The sequence below is a fragment of the Acanthopagrus latus genome, chromosome 3 (genome assembly GCF_904848185.1).
Source record: "Acanthopagrus latus isolate v.2019 chromosome 3, fAcaLat1.1, whole genome shotgun sequence".
Lineage (NCBI taxonomy): Eukaryota > Metazoa > Chordata > Actinopteri > Spariformes > Sparidae > Acanthopagrus > Acanthopagrus latus.
The window spans coordinates 15,099,053-15,122,019 of NC_051041.1; the positions used below are offsets into that span (position 1 = coordinate 15,099,053).

The 22,967-nt window shown below is 40.8% G+C and overlaps 1 protein-coding gene across 2 annotated transcripts in view; it reads left to right on the top strand.

Annotated features, from left to right (window-relative positions):
* glcci1a (glucocorticoid induced 1a) overlaps positions 1 to 21,073 on the top strand; it is a 35,863-nt gene extending 14,790 nt beyond the window's left edge. The window contains exons 2-8 of one of the 2 annotated variants that reach the window (XM_037093207.1): positions 2,852 to 3,003; positions 7,823 to 7,912; positions 13,774 to 13,926; positions 14,451 to 14,603; positions 14,743 to 14,953; positions 17,146 to 17,266; positions 17,346 to 21,073. In XM_037093207.1, the coding sequence (XP_036949102.1) occupies positions 2,852 to 3,003; positions 7,823 to 7,912; positions 13,774 to 13,926; positions 14,451 to 14,603; positions 14,743 to 14,953; positions 17,146 to 17,266; positions 17,346 to 17,655 (1,190 nt within the window). In that variant the 3' untranslated portion in view covers positions 17,656 to 21,073. The remainder of the gene's footprint in view (positions 1 to 2,851; positions 3,004 to 7,822; positions 7,913 to 13,773; positions 13,927 to 14,450; positions 14,604 to 14,742; positions 14,954 to 17,145; positions 17,267 to 17,345) is intronic. The other variant, XM_037093208.1, reaches the window with a different exon arrangement.
* The last annotated feature ends 1,894 nt before the right edge of the window (positions 21,074 to 22,967 follow it).

The following is a 22,967-nucleotide window of genomic DNA, read 5'->3' on the forward strand; positions in this document are numbered from 1 at the left end:
AATCCCAGATCCATGTTTCTGACAGCAGTGGATGAGAAAGAAATTATAGATATTGTAAAAAAAAAAAGTAAAAACAAGGTGTTTACTGACCTTAATGAAATAGACATGAAAGTAGTGAAAAGGGTTATTGAGTGGATTTCAAATCCACTAATACACATCTGTAACCTGTCATTCCACACAGGTACATTTCCAAACAAAATGAAAATAGCTGAAGTCATACCGCTATCATACAAAACTGGTAACAGACACCACTTCTGTATATTTATGTCTATATACTGTGTGTATATACGTACATGTGCCAAGAGTGTGCAAAGCAGTAATCAAAGCAAAGGTGTCTATTTTGAAGAATCTAAAATATAAAACATGTTTAGAGTTATTTTACACTTTTTTTGTTTACTACATAATTCCATATGTAAATAGTCATGAAAATAAAGAAAAACCATTGAATGAGAAGGTGTGTCCAAACTTTTATGTATATATGCAGAACTACCAGCTACATTTTGATGTGAATGTAAAACAATGGCTATGGTTTCGATAATTACGCATTTCATATGATGGGCAAACACTTAATTAAACTTTCATTTCGTTTTCTTTCTGCTTAATCCGTGAGGGTCGCGGGATGTAGGGGGCTGCGGGGCTTACTGGGGCCAAATCCAGTTTCACACAATGGGCATAGGCCAGGGTTCACCCTGGATGAGTTAGCCAGCTCACTGATGGCATCTGCACATCAGGAGCAACTTTGGAGTTCAGTATCTTGCTCAAGGATATTTCGACATGTAGCTCAGTTCTGCCCAGGGGAGCTGGGATTCGAACTTATGACCTTCTGATCACCAGTCCACCAGCTCTACCCACTGACTGCTACAGCCGCCCCTTTAATTAAACTTAATTTAGTAAATTCTGTCTTAGGTTTTCTGTTTGAAGTACACACAACAGGGTCTGTGTAAGGACAGGGATGTCTCTGGATTACTACTTTGACCACTGTCACAGGTCAGGAATACATTAATTAGAAGGTATGTCAGTGTTATAACAATGACTGTGTCACAATGATAGATGTCAAAACTAAGAAGCTGAATTGTATCACAATTATGTGCCAAGGATGTACAGGGCACTTCAACAGTCAAATCAGATTTTGCTGTTCAATTAAAAGATTCAGTGGTTCGTTTTTTGTTCAGTGCCTCAATAAAACATCTTTATCACGATTGTTTATAAAAACTATTTGATTTGCATTATTGATTTGGTCTCCATGTATTGTGTCTATTGTAGACCTTATACAACCAATGGAATGTTGTGTGCCAGTACTAATGCAGTTGTATTACTATATTGTCAGTACAGTTGTGGTTGACATGGAAAGAATAATAGTAAATGAAAGGTCAGGTCTAGTCACCCTTAGAGTCATAATCCTGGTTAGAGCTGTAAACCACCTCTATACTGCATTCCCTGTCCTTAAACTGACTTCTATCAATATTGGAGGCTGGTTTTAGTCCAGCCATGTTCACTCTTGGGCTCCCAAATCCAGCTGAGCTGGGCACGGCTGCCATTGGTGACTCCCCCTGTGATCTGATGATCCAGACAAACTCTAGGGCCACTGGCTCCAGAGCTAATTGAGCCATTATTTAATCAGCTAATGGTCACTAGTTACAGCCAAGGATAGCTAGCAAAGAGCAGCGGTTGTCTGTTACTCCATTTCTGCATGCTGCCCCCCATGTTTTCGGAGATACCATTAGAATTATGGCCATATTGACAAATGCAGTTGCTGGATGACCCACATGTCGATATAGAGATACTAAGCTTGTTCTTCATGACAGTTTATTTTCTGAATTGATTAAGACAATATCATGTCTATGGAGGCCCTGGTGCTATGTGCTAGATAGTTTTAGTGGATTCAGTAAGCACCATCAAGTTACAGTGACGAATGTAAGACTGCAAGAGGAAGAGATATTCTTTCTGTGAAACAAATTTATCTACCTTGTCAGGCTACTTAACATGTTTAGAAGATCATGGCAAGGTCTAATTTAGTTCTTGAGTGTACCTGTAATCCTGTGAATTTATAGCAAGTGACCCAGACCTCTGCCTTGTTAAATAGGATTGTAAGACCAGAGGTCAAGACACTAGATCACAACAAGATCGCTGACCTTATGTACAATATGAGCATGAAATTTTTTAGAAATGTGTTCATTATTCTTTTGACCTATGAGTGTGACAAGCACATGTTTCTGAGGATGATGCTGTCTGTGACTGGAAGTGTATTCTTATCTGTTTTTGATAAAAGGGAGTTGATTGTTGGAATTTAATGAATCTGTGTATTTTGGAATGGTAGGAAAGAAATGGATATGGGTCCATAAAGATGGACCAAAATTGGTCTGTTTGGCTTCCAATTTTGCAAAATTGGAAGCCAAACAGACCAAACAGTTGTAGAAACATATTCAGCTGTGTGTACTGTGCAGTTAGATGTATTGTTGGTGAAAACAGAAGCCTTGCATCAGTTCCTGAAGTCTGTTTGAAGTTGTTGTGTTGATGAGATTTTTATCAAGTTTAGGGCAACTGCAAGCCACAGCTGAGTGTTTTTGCTAGTGGAGAAATCCCTTAGCTCCATCTTTAACTATACTCATCACCAGCTAGTGCTTACTTTGCAGTTTGGTACTTGGCAGGTAGTGTACAGTGGGTTTATCAAAGCTTCTATGGTGAAAATGGCCTCTGGCTGCTGGAAATACATCACAAAACTCAATGAACTACAAGAAGCGAAAAGCTGCACAGTGGATGTATTTGGGTAATCATTCTCTGCCACTACAAGTGTTCTCATCACATTGAACCAACGTTGCTCTTTCTCTTTCTTTTCTCTCTGTCTGTGCAGTTGAAAGGATAAAATCCCAGCAGGTGCGGAGCTCAGGGGCCATTTGGCGGACATCCTCACTGGGCACAATCACTGGGCCCTACCTCACTGGGCAGTGGCCTCGTGACCCCCATGTGCACTACCCATCTTGTATGAAAGATAAATCCACACAGGTGAGCAAAGCCCCTTATCCCTTTTCCCTTCATGTATCTTGCTGTATCCTGCCCCTGCATAGGTTATGTGGCATTTTGGTGACAGAAAACAGAGAGGGCCTTACATTGGTATCTTAAAGGCATACTATACGCATGATTTGTCGACTGCTGTTTGTAAAATGACATTCCATGGTGCAGTTATTCTGGTAATGGTGTCACCGACCTGCAGCATTTTGCCACACCACCAGATCCATTGTGAATTCAGCAACCCCGCAATACTTTTCGCTTCAAGTGGTTGAGTATGGTGGAACATATGTTGGCAAGGTTTAACTCTCCCATCAGTTGATAAACATTTAAGCCCAGATTGCACAAAGTTTATTACGTTAATGATAATACATTATCTAAATGGAGGTCATGCTGATTGAAAAAGTCATTGTAAATGAAAAAAAAAATGATCTGCCTTTGAAAATGGGAATGATGGTTAAGGGTAACTGTGTTGTAGTTGGACTGAGTAACAACCAGTTGGTGTGTATGGGATATTCCAGTACATAGTTGTAGCCAGGTGTTTAGAGCAGTTAAGGTAATGCTACTGTTGGTCAGCCATAGTTGTCTAGGAGGCTAAATATAGCACAGTTATCAGTGTGCCCATGTGTTGTGTTTGCTGCCACTGAAGCGAAATGATTCTCATTTTCATGTCTGACGGCATCTCTCTGTGAAGGCATGCTAGCATTACCATTTACATTTACCTTAGACATTATCTTAGCTCTGGACTCCAACCAACAGCTTAGAGCCACAGTTCTGCAAGGTAACAATACCAAAGCCACTCACAACTGCATGAAAATGGATTAATAGAAAACACTGATAATAAGACTGTAGACTATAACTCACGGCTGTTCTAAGTCCAATCTTTTTGAAAGTGACATCAATCGTAATTTCACAAAGTGACCAGTCACGCCTTCGTCAGTCTGCTTTTATCCTCATTTTTCCCCTGATGACGCATCATCATGCAGCTGTTCTTGTACATGCAAACATCTCAGAATGAAAGCCCTCTGCTTGTGTTACTCACTGAGTGAGTCAGATTTTTTAGTGAAAACTACCACCAGCATTTCATTTGCTTCTGTTGAGTATCAGTTGGTATTGTTTTTTTTCTTTTCAGGGCTGTGCAATTTTTTCATTAGTCATTAATCTGCAGATTATTAAATTAATCAGTTGGTCTGTAAAATGTAAAAAATCTCATGTCTTCAACTGTCTTGTCTGTTTACTTACTAATACTTTGAAGTATTTACTCTAATACTCTAAAGACTGGAGAGCTGCACCTGAGGGGTGTGCCACAATGATCTCCCTCATCATCTTCAATTTGACCATCTGCAGCCTGAGCTTGAGTGTCGACTGTATGAGTCACTACTGTCAAACTTTATAGGTCACATATCCTGGAGTAGAATTTGAGGAAAGAGTAAAGATATAAGTTCCCAGGCCGGTCTGGATCACCTCCTGTGGACCTTGTCTTTGTCTGTGTGGGAACACTGTTTCCCCTTTGTGTCCGTGGCTTTGGTTCACTGTTGGCTCCTAATTGTAAGATATTTTTTAGAGCTGCAATGGTCCTTTGATTAATCAATCGGTCAACTGAAAGAAAATTAATTGCTGACTGTTTTGATAAAATTCTAATTGTTTTCTTCCCCGTTTCTTTTCTTTGTCATTTACTTTAATTTACCACTTTCTCTTGGGAATTGTGATGAGAATTTTTCCCATTTTATTTGATATTTTGTAGACTAAATGATTAATTGTGAAAATAACTGACAAATTAATGGATATGCAAAGCAATCGTATATATATCGTTTTATTTCATATGGCATAGTGGTAATGTTCTGAGTCATCCCTGACCTTAGTTTGTGCCCACGTCTTCGTGCCCTGTGATCCTCTCATGCTGTTCAACCTCAGACGTCCCCACACACATCCTGTGTCTTCCAGGTTGTGTGACCTTTACCTCTTTACATCTGTGGAGCTTCAAAAGCCAGATGACCTCTTTGCTCTTAGCTTGCAGTTTATTATTTACTCTTGAGAAGACACAAAAGCCCAACTGTGTGTGTCTGAATGCGTGGTGGTGCTGCTGTTTGACAAATGTGTGTATATGCAGGGATGTCTTCCTGTCTTACTTCTAGTCCTGTCTGTCTGAATCTTGTGATCTATCAGACATCAACATTCCTGTAGAGGCAACTCTAAACCAACCACCTATTTTGTAACAAATTACAGAAAACTTAAGGAGATACCCCTTACTGTGTCTTTATATGCCATATTTACAAAGAGGTGAGGTTCATTTCATTTCAAGTGCAAAACTAATGTTTGTTCTAATGCAAAATTAAGGTTTAGTAAGGATTGGTCAACAAAATAATAAAACACTCTATTTTATTGCAATCATAGTCTAAATTGTGATCTTATTTCTCAGTTTGGAAATACCCTGTGAACTATTGCCAGACTTGAAAAAGCCTATGAATTGCCGTTTTTTTTTGCAACATTGAAAAACAGTGCATTGGATATTAGTCCATCGATCCGGAATGATATTTTGATTTAATGATCAACGATCCAGCAGCATCGATGCAAAGTGAAAACATCAATGCATGAAAATTCCCATGGCACCGTTTCCATCCATGCGCAACTCCTTTCTAAACAGTGCTTTCTTTGTATTAAAAAGAATAGATTGTTTTCCATTTAAATGTCTGGAACCATTGATAAATCATATTTCCACTGAAGAGTTGAGTAAAGAAATTTGCGATTCACACCCCTAGGATAGTTGTGGTGATCTGAGAAAAAAATTGCAAGGTTGAGCAGGATTCACAAAGACTGGCTCAATTTGCATACATTGTTGTGGTCGTGACAATTAATGTGTTGCAATGACTGATGCAGCTGCAGAGATCTGGCTACCTAGCAGTATATGCAGTATATTATATAAGTATTCACTCACCCATCCAAATAATTGAAATCAGGTGTTCCAATCTCTTCCATGGTCACAGGTGTATAGAAGCAAACACCTAGGCATGGAGACTCTTTCTACAAACATTTGTGAAAGAATGGGTCTCTCTCAGGAGCTCAGTGAATTCCATCGTGGTACAGTGATAGGATGCCACCTGTGCAACAAGTCCAGTCGTGAAATTTCCTCGCTCCTAGATATTCCACAGTCAACTGTCAGTGGTATTATGACAAAGTGGAAGCGAGTGGGAATGACAACAACTCAGCCACAAAGTGGTAGGCCACGTAGACGGGGTGGGGTCAGCGGATGCTGAGGCACACAGTGCACAGAGATCACTAGCTTTCTGCAGAGTTAATCGCCACAGACCTCCAAACTTCACGTGGCCTTCAGATTAGCTCAAGAACAGTGCGTAGAACAGAGTTTCAGGGAATGGGTTTCCATGGCCGAGCAGCTGCATCCAAGCCATACATCAGCAAGTGCAATGCAAAGCGCTGGATGCAGTTGTGTAAAGCATGCCACCACTGGACTCTGGAGTAGTGGCGACGCGTTTTCTGGAGCGATGAATCGTGCTTCTCCATCTGGCAATCTAATGGACAAGTCTGCGTTTGGTGGTTGCCAGGAGAACAGTATTTGTCTGGCTGCATTGTGCCAAGTGTAAAATTTGGTGGAGGGAGGATTATGGCGTGGGTTTGTTTTTCAGGAGTTGGGCTTGGCCCCTTAGTTCCAGTGAAAGGAACTCTGAATGCTTCAGCTTACCAGGAGATGTTGGACAATTCCATGCTCCCAACTTTGTGGGAACAGTTTGGGGATGGCCCTTTCCTGTTCCAACATGACTGTGCACCAGTGCACAGAGCAAGGTCCATAAAGACATGGATGAGAGAGTTTGGTGTGGATGAACTTGACTGGCTTGCACAGAGTCCTGACCTCAACTCGATAGAACACCTTTGGGATGAATTAGAGCGGAGACTGAGAGCCAGGCCTTCCCATCCAACATCAGTGCGTGACCTCACAAATGCGTTTCTGGAAGAATGGTCAAAAATTCCCATAAACACACTCCTAACCCTTCCCAGAAGAGTTGAAGCTGTTATAGCTGCAAAGGGTGGACCGATGTCATATTAAACCCTATGGATTAAGAATGAGATGTCACTTAAGTTCATATGCGAGTCAAGGCAGGTGAGCGAATACTTTCTGCAATATAGTGTATCTCGTTTATTGCTGTGAAAGCGTTGCACCGGTGTTTTTTGTGTGTTTGAGTCCAATGGTTCAGAAAACCTCTTTTTTTTTTAATATAAAGTATGTATATATGAGGTTTGTGGCAAAATATACTATTTTTTGTGTACTTTACAACACATTTTCTGACTTAATTTTAGTCAGAAAATAATATGGGTCCATCTGGACGGGTCTTGGTGGCTTCATCCTCTTCAACACAGAGGAGAAGAAGACAGAACAAGGGGGGAGTCTCTAGTAACTGGCTCACTGCTCTAAATAAACAAATGGCCCTTTGATTTGGACACATTAAGATGAGCAAGACAGCAGTTCAGTTTCCTCTGGATGTGGGACAGGGAGGTTGTATTTAGCGTGTGTGTGTGTGTGTGTGTGTGTGTGTGTGTGTGTGTGTACTTGGATGACTGTGTTGCAGAGCCCTGCTTAGCTTTCACCGGGGAGCGTGTTTGTGAATACATGTGAGTCTGTACATGTCCATGAATTTGTCAGAGTGATCATCCATTGCTGGAATAGTCGAAGGTTTTGATCATCGCTTTGATCGAATTTTAATTGTGATTAGAATAGAATGTTCCTATAAGAGTCACAGTGACAACATTGTTTAACAAGTTAAGATCCAAGTATGCTAATGTGCAGCTGCGATGTTCTTTTCAGACTCCTGGATGTTGGCGTGAGGAAACAGTAGAGAAGAAGAGCAGCCACCAGCGCTCTGCGTCCTGGGGCAGCACCGACCAGCTCAAAGAGGCATGACATTAACATGAATGCAAACACTTTAGGCTAAACCTTTTCTTTGATGCTAAGGGCTAAAGCTGCACTGCATGGCGCTTAGGAGGATCTCAAATGACCCTACTTGAAAGTTGAAACCCATTGTCTTCTTGTTTTCACAAAAGATTTTCAAAGTATCTGTATATAGATATGTTCAGCCATAGACATGCAGTAGGGAGGGAATATGTCATTAGGTGCTGAGATCATGGACACCAACATCATATTTTCCTTTGTCTTGTAGATGTGAATTTAGGCTTAGGTACAGGTTTCACTTACATAACATAACATAATAGTAGCATAAATAGTTTGGTATTATCCTTTTATATACCCATGCTTTGATAAACTATCTTTGAAATTACATGTTGGGGAAATAAAAAAATAACAAAACAAACGTTTCATAATATTATAAGCTTATTGTTATTATTGAGATGCATATAGCAATATCGCAAATAATTTTGATGTTTAAGCGTGCCATTAGGACACATAGTGATTTGAATCGGACTTGTGGTTCTGTTGATTAGAAAAGAACTGCTCTTATTATTCTACATTTATATAAATAACATTTAATAATTAAGATAATTAATTTGATTAAGAGCAAACAGTGATCACATGTAACTAACCACAACTTAATTGTGTACTGTAGTGAGTACAATTTTGAGGTAATTGAGGATATTTGAGTATTTTATTTTTCTGCTGCTTTACACTCTCTCCACTACATTTGTTTGATGACCTCAGTTACTGGTTACTTTGCAGATTCAGATTTATTCAACGTTGAAAGGCTATAATTGTGACATGTAACCAGTTTGACAGTGTTGTGGGTGGGACATTGTGTGAGACAACAGAGTCAAACAAAGAAAGTAAAAGCAAATACATGTACTGGTAGCTGATCGAATAAGAATGCTAAACATCCTTCCTGTCAGTGCCCCAGTCAGATTGATATCTGCCCCAGCATACGACACTGGTTTTGGAGCTCAAAGGAAACTCCTTCTGAAACACATAACTCAGTCCAAATATCAACACAATGACAAGATGCATGTAGTATTTCTGAATCAAATAAATAAAGGAATGACTGTAAATTTACTTGGAAAATATCGAAAAACACTTTTTAACTACCTAATTTCTAGCCCCCTCTGGCATATCCTGTCCAGGACCGGCTTAATGTTTCAATTAAGACTTAAAGTGTAACATTCTCCAACTAAAACATAAACATAAGTTTACCTATTGCTCCTTTACACTTCTGGAAGTTTCCTGAACAGTTTATCATTGTTAATCATGAGGGCTTTGCATGAAGAAGTTTGAGAAAATAATATGAAATTATACTTTACTGTTCTCATCGTAGTGGACCTGAGAAAACATAATGAATTCATTTTACTATCAGACGTATGTAAGTAAGTAAGTTTTTGAGGTGACAGAAGTGATACAATAGTAGTGAATGAGCTGCAGTTGCTGTATTATTGATATTTTGCTCAGGCTACATAACCTCCTGTGTGACATCACAGGTTTAGTTTTGTGTCTGCATGGTGCTGATGCTGTACAGCAGTGACAGACATGTCATGGCACTATCAGCCCCTCTTAGCTCCTCCCTGCTGATACTCGGCAGCAGCAGGGAGGTGGCAGATAACGCTATCTTACTCTTAACTACTCACTTCCTCTCTTCGAAATGGCCATAACCTGCTGCAATTTATGGTCAGCCAAGCCCAGCTGGCTACACTGTGCCCCCTGCAGCAAAGGGAACAATAAGGGCCGGCCAGAGGGCAGCACAGCCCTCACTAATGTGTGCACAGTCACGTTACCAAGTTACAGGGCTGCAGAGGAGAATCAGTGCTGACGCCGATTCCACAGATGTCAGTAGATAAGCTACAAGACATGAGCATTACAGCTGCTTTAAAGAACTACGCCTACTCCAGTGGTAGCAGGGATAAAAGTGTGTATAATAAGATTCATCTGTCTAATCCTGTCTGTATCTGAATGACAGCACATCAGAGGACGTGTGTTGTAGTGGGTGCATCATCATTTTTGAGACAAAAGAGTGAAAGAGTGCTGAAACTGTTTTGAGTTGACAAAGTGATGCCTGGTGGCTCTTACAGGTATGCTGATGAAAATCTATGCACTTAAGCTGCCTGGTGGTTGCTGTCTAACAGTTTTGCAGGGAATAAACTTCCTGTCTTAGCTAGATCCAAGGAAGAATGTCTATGTTGCGACTAAACTGTGGCATGTGCAGTCACTCCCTGGTTCTAGAAATTAAAGAATAGATGGTCTGTGCAGCCACGCTGTGTTTCCAATAGGACTAAGTTGTGGCAACAGAGGTGTTACACGTGGGCAATTCTTTTTTGTACATCCGCAAAGCACTCTTTCCAGGAGGTTTCTATGTGTCTGCCAGCAGCATACTGGCTGTAAGTACATAAAGTACATATGAGGTGTTGAGCTAGTCTGTTATACACCTCTGAAAATTCTACCATGCAGGGCCATAATCAGCCGTTGGAGAGGACCGTTACGTGATATTTTTTAAAGAGCAATTCCAACAGTGGTGCAGTAGCACTCTGTCACCCTGCCAGCGAAGGAAAACCACATCGCCATATCTATCTATGTAATTTCCCCTCAGGGATTTATGAAGTTATCAAAGCAGTGGATACATTCAAGTGCAAAAAACAATCAAAATACAAGGGTAAATGTAAAAACAATGAAGTACTATATACAATATACAAAAACAGTCAGATACTATATACAATGAAATGCTGAACTAGTTATAAAATAAAATACTGAGTTAGATAAATTGATTTACAGTTATAATTTAAAGCACAAAAATGATTTGTGTGGGAGTGAGCATTATAGAGTCCGATGGCACCAGGTAGGAATGATAATGATTCATAGTTCTCTCTTGAAATGGCATTTTCATTTACCACTAGAGGTGCTTTCACAGTTAGTCTTATTGCAAGATTTGTTGTCACTAGTGCTTCCACAGGTCGTCATGTGACTTTTCTCATGTCACTTTCCATTACTTTATTGTGCTACTGTACATGCGTGTGTGGTTGTATGTGATACGCGCCGTGTCTGTCCTGTGCATGCTTATAGCGTGTGTGGGTTTATTTTTGGTCTTCCAGCAGTATTGATATCATTACTAAAATGAGATATTTTCAGGTATTAGGCTCCAACTCTGGGGACAGATCGAGAGGGGCAGCAATATTAATAAGGAAATGTGTTCCATTCACACCAATATGTGTAGTAGGAGATAACAATGGCCATTTCATTATTGTATCAGCAAAGTTATTTGGCGGTCTTTTTGTGCTTGTTTGTTTCCATTGCCCCAACTGGGATAACCCTCAGTTCTTTTCTCGTCTCATAGGGAAACACACAGTTCTCAACTCACTGTTGCCAGTATTGAGGGAGAATTCGCAGCTCACAGCAAAAAAGAAAGAACTTAGCGCCTTGCGGAATTAACTTAGCAGATATTGGACGTTGGCAAAAGGCTAGCCCATGAGTCTACACCTTAACCTTCTAAAGAACAGCTTTTGATGCAAACAGAATATGACAATTTCCAGGCGACAAAAAAGCCTATTATGAAACAGCAAAAAGACAAGAAAATTATTGCCACCAGGACAAGCAGCGACACACTGTGCAATCCCAGTAAGACTCTCTGATTCCAGAGATTTACTAAAAAGCTTCTATAATAATTTGTCTTTGCTGCGACATCATCAATTGCACAAGGTCCACACATAGCTATGTGGCCAGAAGTGCTGTTGTATCCAAGGTTTTTAACATGCCTGCACCACAATGTAGTGGCAGACCTGCCTGTGATGCTGATCACTAACATGCAATGTATTCAGACAAACCAGCTTTGACAACCAAGTTCTCCTCTTCCTGAGTGTAATGGAGGAAGGGTTAGGAAAGAGACAAATAACAGCTGGCTCCATTGCACTTCCTTGCCCTCGTGTTTCCCAGCAGACCAAGCCACACATATTATCGCTGCACACCAACTAGTGCACTGGTTTTGCAGACATTTTTCTAGCAGAAATTTGCCGGTGAGCATTTACCATCTTATTGATTCCAGTTCAAATACAGACCTGAGACCAAGTCTTTCTTATGAAACTTAGAAAAAAAAGAATGCAAGTCCAATAAAGCTTATGATTTTTATTTGAATCACTAGTTAATCTGTAATGTTTTATTTTCAGTCAATCACAGATAACTGTTAATGAATTGGCTACATTGTCAGAAAATGGACTAATGCCCATCAGAAGTTGGTAGAGATCAAGCTGATTTCTCAAAATTCCCTGTTCTGTGGAAAAACTCTGATGCCTCGTTTATTTTTAACCCAGATCTTTCTGATTTCTGTCTATCCTAATAGATAAGATCGCCATGAATGGGAAAATAGTGAGCTGAGACTGTACACACTGTTGTCAGCTCACTGCAGTTTAATGTCAGACCCCTAACCGTATGTGAGACTCACTTCACTGTCTGCTGCAGAACAGAAGTACTGGCCTGAGTGAAGGCTGAGAGTGAACAAAGAGGTTGCAGGACTGCTCAGTGTTACTGGTTCATTGGACCAAATATGGGGATCACATAACAGCCGTTTCACACAGAGCCTGCATTGATAAGTACTGCATGTGTTGTGTTTCTACAGTAAACAGGGCAAGTGTGACGTCTGTGTGAGGGAACATGTATGGACATGTTCTGGAGTTCCGGTGTACAGTGGAGGACTGGGAATTCCTTCATCGTTCTGCCACAGATAAGGCTAATGCAGATTAGAAATGAGCAGCTGCAGTTACAAGTGTACAGTAACTAGTTTTAGCAGCTTAACTAACAAATGGTCTGCAACTAATAAATGGCCATCACTAACCTTTCTCTGTTGTTCTTCCTTAGTCTGCTTTCATAGGGCCTTCAACAGATTCAGATACACAACTGTCTGATATATTATATACCTGAAAGTTTAATTTGAAAAATGAACCAGTGTGAAATTACTTCGGTTCTGACAGAGGTCATAAGCTGATTACAGAGAATAACAGACAGTGCAGGTGATGCCTGTGTCATGTCTCTCGGCTGTTTCGGAAACAGTGACATCTAGTGGAATGGAATGCATCTCCAATTTGGTGGTTTACTTCCTACTGAAAACATGTTTTCTAGGGATGACTGATACGGATATGGAACACTAAAACCAAAAAGATAATTGATAATTTCACATATTTGTATCTTTAAAAGGAGTTTTTAACCTGTAGTTTATCCGTACCTCAAGGATCAAGGAACCTCAATGGATAATTTGTTCATACATTTTCTTTGTTAAAACTCAGAGACTTTTCCCCTGCTCTCTGATCTCTGACACAACATGTATCGCGTGCTGTGCTTGTTCTTGTTTTTCTTCTCCTAAGTTGTCATATTTAAGAAAAAAAAGCAAAGGAAAAAAAAACAAGTGCTTTTTGTAAAGCAAATAAACCACTCAAAATTAGAACTAAGAGAAGGGCAAAGAGGTCCACAACCTTACCAGCTTGTTGTGTCGGTTCTCTTTAGCTTAGGTCATAGTAAAGTAATCAGACTTATGCCCGTTTTCAGTAGAGCCAAAACAAAACCAGGATCGATACTGATGTTATTGGTAAAAATATAAGTAAAACATTTTTAAATGTGATATTGATGTAATAGGTGATATACACACTTTTTTGCAATGATCCCTCCGATGTGGCAAACACAACAACATCACTGAAGGAAAGTCTGACAGTGCAGAAAGCATTTTAATATTTGTTCCATATGAGTTATGGTTTGACTTCTGTAATAACTTGCTGGTCCATCCGCCTGCTAATGTTTATGTCTCTCCTTGTCATGCCTGTTCCTCTTGTCCTGTTTGTTTCAAGCAGATTGTGAAGCTCCGGCAGCAGCTCCAGTGCTATAAACAAGGAGGACGCTGCAGTAAAGACAAGGACCGACTCTCCCCCCTCCAGTACAACGCCATCACCCTCACCGCCCTCACCAGCACCACCAGCCACGCCTCCACAACCAGCCACATTCAGGTATTAATCACAAACTAGCAAACGAAGGAATGTTTGAATCTCTTCACTAAGTTTAAGGTCAATGCTGGCAGATTGCAGTGTGTTCATATCTGGTTGATTTGACTTGTATTTACTGACGAATAGCACCATGAACGAAGCTTTGCTAAGTTGGTCAGCTTGCACAACCTCATTGTATTTCCTGCAACCTATGACAATAACAATGACAGCATCTTGTTGGTCCAACTGTGTTAGGTTTTTATTGTGAAGCACCCACAGCAGGAAATGTTCATGTGTGCATCAGCAGTAGAACACAGACATGAACACACAAATGAAACTAAACTCCAAACCACAGGTTCTTTTAGAAGCCACAAAAGCACTGAGAGAAACAATTAGCAGCACAGAAACACATACTATCTACTACTGTAAATACATTATTATATCAGATTAGGAAAAGGTTCAAATATAAAAGGACATCATTTTTTTTTTAAATCAAATACTGTGTGTGTAATAATATGTGTGTGCATGTACATCTGTGTTTTTTGCAGCACTTTTCCATGTCGAAGTCGGCCCAGATGCCGCTGTCCAACATCACAGTGCCAAAGCCCTCCATTTCCAGGGTGCCCAGCAGCATGGAGGGCATCAACCATGAGCTGGAGAAAGTCTTCATCAAAGACAATGGAGAGAAGGAAGAGCTAAAGGTGGGGCTATTTTTTTCATTTCAGTTCATAGAGGAATGGAGTTTCACCAGCTGGTGTATCTATAAACCTGTATGTTACTCTAACTATGATCATTGTACGGATTTCTTCCCTGTTATCTGTCTCCTGTTGGACTCTTCAGTCCCTGGAGGTTCCTGATGGGCGACGGGCACCCTTCCCCCCACAGCAGCGTAGCAGCAGCACTCGCAGTGTGGACACCCAGACTCCCTCAGCCCCCGGCCGGTCCAGCAGCTGCTCCAGCCTGTCGCCCTGCCCCTCGCCTGCCTGCCCACCAGGATCACACGATGGCAGTCCTTACTCCACAGAGGATCTACTGTATGACCGTGATAAAGGTGAAGAACATCAGCTTATTGTAGAAGCTTTGACATGAAGATGCGGCTGGGGTCATTGTTGGAGTAGGCTGTCAGAGAAATGTATTTCTGGTGGATCTTAGAAAACTCTGCAGATTGAGCAAGGAATCCAGGCAGACTGAATTAGTAAATGTATGTCTACTTTTTCAAGTAGTATCTACCCTGCAAACTTTTTTACTTACCACAGCAGTGATTTCCATTGTCTTTCCATGTTATGTTAATTTTGTAGCCTATATTCTGTAAGTAGGAGGCACATTGCTAGATTCAAACACATTGTCAAAGAATGTGCTTCCTACAACAAGGCTGAATGCATGCTAACTTTAATTAGCATGTTCCTTTTGGCTATTTAAAATATGGACTTATTTTTATGGGAAGTATTATGGCACAATCCATTGAGACCTGGGATAGTGGGCTGTAAAGCACTTGATTCTCATTTCAATGAAATATGCTCACATTATGACAACACTTGAAGAAACAGTTTCCTTGAGACATTTAGTACAGTCCAGTACATTACAGTGCAATACAGTGAGTGCATTGTTTTTGCTGATAGTTCGGATTCCTCTAGCTAGAGCTGTTTAATTGGCTCTGACAAACTTTTATTGCGGTGAATGTGCAGAGAACATTGGTCAATATTTAAAGGATATGGTTCAAGGTGTCATTCAACAACAGAGGATATGATAGGCCACTTACTCTGTTCATAGATGGCTATTCCAGTTCACCAAGAGCAGACAGATGGTTTGAAAGAGTATAAAAGAATCAATCTACATCAAACTGGAACAACCATCTTTGAACAGAGAAGGTGGCCTAAGACATTACTTATCCACCACTTACAACGCAGTACTGAGTTCTCTCCCGAGGCAGCTTAACAACCATTCAGACCTGGGCTCACAAAGCCCTAGCAACCCACATGATGGCAGGTTATGTCAACGACCCACATGTTGTCCTCAAGACTCTGTCACTCAGAGCTCACACGGGTCCTTAATGACACATGGCCTGCGACTCCCCTCCAGTTAGTTAGAACTGAAGAAGCCTCTTGGATGAGGGGTGAAACATCTTCAAGGGACTGAAACACGTCCGGTTGCCTACGATAACAGCACTTTAAGTGACCATGACCATGGCCGATGTAAACAACAGCAACAAGATGATAATGATAACACGACGAGCATCTTCACATTAAAGGTTTGATATCGGTTACTGTCCATCCACATTACTGATGCTTGTTGCTCACATCCACTCAGAGTGCTCCTCTTCTCATCCCGCCGTAGTCGTTCGTCCGTCAGCATAGACCACGGTTCGTCCAACAAGTGCAACAGCATAGTCCTGGATGTTGTGGTAGAGACAGCTCTCTGTGAAGATGTGGAAACAATAATCACAAATTTCTCGTTATTTGGCCAGCGTGAGTCACATTTCCTTTATCTGTGACGAGACATTAGCCAGGAGCAGCCTTAAACCATGCTCTTATCCGACTTCCTCCCTCCATGAGGCGGTCCAGCTGAATAGATTGGATTGCTGATGAATGGTTAGATGGTGCCAGTGCCACAAATGCTCACTAGAGCACCATGTGGCCGCAGGGCTGAGAACCACAGACAGGTTAGGGAAGTGTTGGTTTTGGACTTTTTGGTCATTTATTTGTATTTGTTGATGATAAACGTATAAAACAACACCAGAAATTTAGTACATATATAAAGAAGACTGCACTGAGTTCCCTTTCTTTAAGTGGCTCTGACCTGTGCTCTCACAGAAAGGTCAGAAGGTGAGCAAAATGTCTTAAGCCCCACATCACCATTTTAACAGAAAAAATCAGTTAAACTCTATGTGGGACCAAACTGTGTAGTTCTTATTTACAAATTTGTTAATTTTTTTACCCCCACATCTCATATATATATACAGTTTGTGCATATTGTGAAGTGGGTGAACTGTGGCTTTGATCTGTCATTGTAGAAATTGGTAAGTCGACAATATGTAGACAGTAGATTTGTGTCTGAAGGATCTCCACAGACTGCTGTTCAAATCAGTACCTCAGAGGGATAACACATGTAAGGCCACAGTAGAATCGGTGTGGATTGTTGTTGTGCATCTCCGCTGTGAGAAGAAGGGGAAAACGATAACGATGTTTCAATAACACTTCAAACTACGCTTCCAGGGTATCTGACCCTGTATCTTTGTTTTCACAGACAGTGGAAGCAGCTCGCCACTGCCCAAGTTTGCCTCCTCGCCAAAACCCAACAACAGTTACATGTTCAAGCGAGAGCCTCCCGAAGGCTGTGAGAAGATTAAAGCTTTTGAGGAGATGAGGTAAGGACTGTTCTCATACTTGCGTTCAATTTAAACACCTCTGGGCTGCCTCGCTGACGCTGCATGTGTGCCTCCACAGCTCCAGGCAGTCCACATCTGCATCAGTCCCCCTGTTCTCCTGCCCCGACAAAAACAAGGTCAACTTCATCCCAACGGGCTCAGCGTTCTGCCCTGTCAAACTCCCAGGCTCCCTGCATCTCACCCCGGCCTCGGAGCCCGAGGAGGACGAGGACAACACAGGCTCCGCCTCAGAGCTCCAGGGGGCCACGTCGCTCTACGGTGCCCCCACTCAGGTCTCCACCAGCACCAGCACAGACGACCCCCCGGAGGAGCCCGGCTCGCCTTCAGAGACTGCAGACCCCCAGACAGACAGCCCGGCCATCAGCTAGACCTGAGCAGAGCTGGCCTCTGGCTCCAGGATCCATGCTAGCGACCACCGAACATCACCACTGACTGTCCCACCAACACCTCCCTCTTGCTCTGCCAGGGGAGCCTCCGTCTCTCTGTGCTGACCCCCTTCAACCCCCCTATCTCTGCATGACGTAGCAACAATGTCCCAAATAACCACCACCGCCACCACAAAAACTCGCCACCTTAATGTTCTGTCCTGCATAACGTCTGAGCTGTCCTTGGCAGGGAAGGACCTGATGGTTAAAGGTTTCATATGCAGACATCGGAGGGAAGAGTGGAGCACTATGGATGGGGGGAGGGGCATGCATTATAAACTGGTAGTATATTTCTGATTAAATTATGTGTTGTGTTCTGTTTCAACATTCACAGTATGAATAAGCTCTCTAAACATATATATATATATATATATATATATATATATATATATATATATATATATATATATATATATATAATATAATATATACACACATATATCTCTATGAAAAGAAAGAAAATGCTTGTTAAAAAAAGTGTATTGCTGTGTTATGTACGGAACAGGAAAAACAGCTGTACTATTCAGGATTCTGTCTACACTATCCAGGTCACATTGTTAAGCCTCTCTAAAAACATGCAATGAGAGAAGAATTCGGCAAAGAGAAAAAAAGAAAAAAAAAGAAACACAAAATGGCCTCAAATTGGTTGCACAGTGTCTGCATCTGGCCTCGCTTCAGGTATTTCACAATCAGAGTCTATACTCAGGTAATTTGGAATGTATGTCCATACAAATATCTGCAGCTTGACAAAGCAGAACAGATTCACTGTCATTTCTTCCTGTTTTTATTTTTTGTTTTGTTTTGTTTTGTTTTTCATTCCCAGACGAATCATTCCTTACTGTTCCATTGAGTCCAATCTGAGACGGGGCTCATGAAAGCTGCAGAGAGTAAAGGGTTGAGGTAGTGGGCATCCCCTCACGGTTGCCTTCTGACTTGTCCTGTGATGCTGTATGGACCACACACACACTGTGACTGATGGCATTACTGGCTGTGTGTGTGCTGATGGAAGCATGCTGGACAGAGACTCGGAGGACGTTCAGTGGGTTTTCCGTTACTTGAGCCTGAAGACGATGTGTGATTGGCTCTCCTGAGCCCGTTGACAGTGGACCAGAAGTGGACAAGTCTGTGGCGCCTTCACATGAAGATACAATCAAACTGAAGCATTTGGTTCAGGTGCGGTTGGTGGTGAAGTTGTACAAACATTTTTCTCAAGGGCAGAAATAATGTTGTTTTGATAATTATCTCAGTTTTCTAAACCAAAGAAGCAGTTTTATCTGAAACTTAAGCAAACTTTATCAAGAGTTGAGCCCGAGCCATACTGGATTCCTGAGGATATATATACGTTTAAAAAAATATATCAAGACAGATTTTTAAGATTTAGAACCAACATTTTTCACAAGAATCCCTTTGAGTTGAAATTTTAGATAGATAGTTAGAGCATCACAGGTTAAATTCAGAATTTTTCCCATGTTGAGGTTATTGTAAATCTCAATAAAAAAAACCTTAGCCCCATGACATGGGCTCAGGTCAGGCTCTAATAACGATATGATACTATTATTTTGTAATCAACAAAATATACAGAGGAGTGATTTTTTATTTTTTTTTGTCCTGACTAAGATTTGTGACACCTAGGGGAGCAGTAGGACAAAGTTGATAGGTTATATAGAAGAAAGATTCAGGCGGTGCATTATTTAGCACCTTACTTTGAATCTGAACATGTTTTTTCTTTGAAGAAACTGAAATTCTCAAATGTTAAAAGTTCTCTTCACACAGTCACTAGCACAATAATTTGACCTAGATCAAGTACAGCCTAAGCTTAACCTTGATTGGCGAGATTATGATTTAAAGCTGCATAAATCATTATGTTTTATAATCAAATGAAAGGGGTCACACAGAGGAACTTTAGTTTCAAAATTGCAAATTGCTGCATTTCTACAGAGCTTTTAACATCTTACTATTTTGGCTTCATGGCCCACACACCCCTTTCTGAAAACTACCTGCCAACATCCAGATAGCACTTACACACAGTTAGTGTCTAACCAAATGAGTGTTTAGTCTGATATATTTCTCAGGAGCTGAGAAGCCAAACTAAAGCTAAAGGTAATGCCAGACTTCGTCAGGTGTACACAACACCAGATTGATTCAAATGTTACAACTGTGTACTAACACCTTTGCAGTATATGGTATATGTAAGTAGAAGGCAGCAAGTTTCAGCTTGTATTGTTCAACTTTAAATCATAAACAGTCTGGTGAAGGAACAAGATAAGAAACAAGCAAATCTGAGTTTATGTTATCAATCTGTTCTATTGGGCACTGTTGGATCAGTCCCGGGAAAGCATCAAGGCTCTGACGGATACAATCACCATGGTTTGCACAAGCTGTAACTGAAGTTTAGCCATACAAGATGAATGTTTGTACACCTTTTAACCCCCAACCTGCCGATCCAAACTTCGACTGTTCTGATAATCTGCATAACTGCTGTCCCATTAAAAGCATTCCATGAGATTATAGCATCCGAGACATAAATAGACTCATGCTGATTCATTCCTAAAATATCTCTCAGACTTTTTGGTTTGATCGATGTAAGAGACTAGCTACAGTACTAAGAGATGTTTGGTTGCAGATACAGAAGCACCTTCATCTGTTCTGATGCACAGATAAAAGGATCAAACTGGCCTGCCTCCCTCTCACTGTCTGTCTGTTATTACTGAGTGTTGTAGGCACCCTGATGCTACCACTAAGCAACAAATCCCTTCTGAACATCTCATGTATCCTGTGCAGATCACCATCCTCTAGGCTGTTAAATGCGCATCTCCCTGCCCAAGTGTAAATGATCCACAACTTTCATTTGCAAGAGTGAAATATAACCCACATTTGTTTTGATATCTGGTGTGCTTGTGGAATTCCTGCATTGGCGCTCCATTCATATTTTGTATATATGTGGCTTTTAAAGAGGCTCAATGCAATGTTGTGGTTTCTTAAGACATTTCAGCACCTTAATCAAGAGCTATGGCTTTCCCAATGTCCCACATATACTTGGCATTGGTAAACTAGTTGTGTGCAATAATAGGATAAAAAAAAAAGAAGAAAAAAAACAAAAAAAGAAGGTGTCGTCCTCCCGGATGTTGTCCGTTCTTTGACACAAGCATCTCATCTCGCATTACTTTGGTTATGAGCATGGGGGCTGGATCAGCAAGTAGTTTGTTGTTAAAGCCATCAACTGATACAAAACCAGCACTGAGAGTGACCAGAGCACATCACTGGCAGGTCAGAGTGTTCATCAACTCACTACATGATACTCCTTGTGTAACCTGCAGTGTCAAAGTTCATGCACAATGGCAATAAAAAAAAACTATTGGTTGTTTTGTCCACTTTTTAGTGTGTGTATGTCAGGGGAGGGAGTTCGCGAACATTACTGCTGATGCCACAAGAGAAAGTACAGCAAGTGCACCAACCAAGATTCAGCTGATTCAGTCATGGTGCATTGAAGGTACTAAACATCTTTATCTGTACGTAAACAAAGACTGATAGGAATGTCATTCATTCACATGTAATTGGTCATAAATCAAGCTACTAGAAATTGAACCACATGATGGCACAGTTCTCTGAAGTGATCACAGTTAATCCTGAGGACGGCTTGAGTATTTCAGTTTTTGAGGTTTTTTGTTTTTGCATCACAGATAAAAACACAGATCTATTTTAGTGAACACCCTTTTTCATGATAGCACTGTTCGGTGAACATATCTGGATGGTTGTCACACAGATGACTGTGCAATTATTGGTACTCAGGGTAGATACTTTCAATTCAGGAGGTTCTGCAGATGGGCACCTGTTGTCTTTGGTTTGGAATCCACAGTGTATCTACCCATTCAAGTGAACTGTTTTTGAATGGGAATGTGGCCTTCAGCCACGGTGACCGGATTAGGTTTTTTTGGAATAACATGAAAGATGTCAGCTGCTCCTCGTGGTCAGTCAGAACAAAAAAGTCAGTGTCAGTGAAGGACTGTATGCTATAGAACTACAAAGTTTCTCAAGTTCCTCACAATTATCCCAATTATGGAAACTCATCTGCAATGTTCCTTTTTGCCATCCCTAGACTAGACTAGGCCAGCACGGGTCACTTCCTTGTTGTGTCTTGAAACACGATGAATCCAAGTGTCAGTATTTGACACACTTGTGTTTAGGTGAAGCTGATACATGCATACACCTGTACTTTATATTGTTAGTGGTGGTTCATCAACAAGGGGGAAACCTGTATACAACATGAGGGCATAATGGCCGTAGCTGACACGACCTGGAAAGTGTTTGAGTGAGTTAAAGTCGCAAGAAGCCGAACTGCTAGAAATAACGCAATACTTTGGACAATACTTTGACATGGCTAATGTAAAAGCAATGGTGGCATTCTGGTGGAGTGGGCTTGATTGCCCCATAAAGGCCAAATGTGATTGGATATCAGAGATGGTGAATAGGGCTACCAACCTCTGAAATGATGTGTCTTTGTGGGGTGTGTATTTTTTATTTATCTATTTTTATTTATTTATTTAGTTGATAATCTACAATACCACGATCAAGTGCTGAGGAAGACCGTGTGGCAAATGATAAGCAATTCTCCAAGTATTTTTTTTTTCTCTCTCTCTCTGCCCTTGCATACGTGCAAAACACACAAACGGGTGAGAAAACCTCCCAATTCCCAATCGACGGGTCAATATTGTTTTCATATATATTTTAATTAAACTATATCGCTTACAGCTATAAATGTTCTACATTCGGAAATTGAAAACTGAATCTTATTGTGACCTCAAAAGTAGACCTGAACTGTGGATTTGGAAAATCAATAATACTGTCACTAAATGCATGGTGACTTTGCAGATTGTTTACATTGATTGATACATTTATTATTCATTTCTATGGCATTTCTATTACTCTGCCCATTTCAACACTTTTAATTTAACAGCCCATTTTGCATGGATGGGTTATAACAACAACAAGCCTTTAGTTCTTTTTTTTTTTTTTTTTTTTTTTAAAGGCTGACTGGTTCTTTCTAAAACATACACCTTGAATCAAGGTATGGAACACGCATGGTTTGACATGCAGGAGTGTAACCAGTGGATGGCAGTAAACGACCACAGTACATCTTGAGCTGCATTCATTCTGACCAGACCAAAATGTCATCACATTTTTTTTTCTTTTTTCTTTTTATCTGTAAACGGATGAAATTATTGTGCACTTCTCCTCTTATGTCATGTCGAAACCTC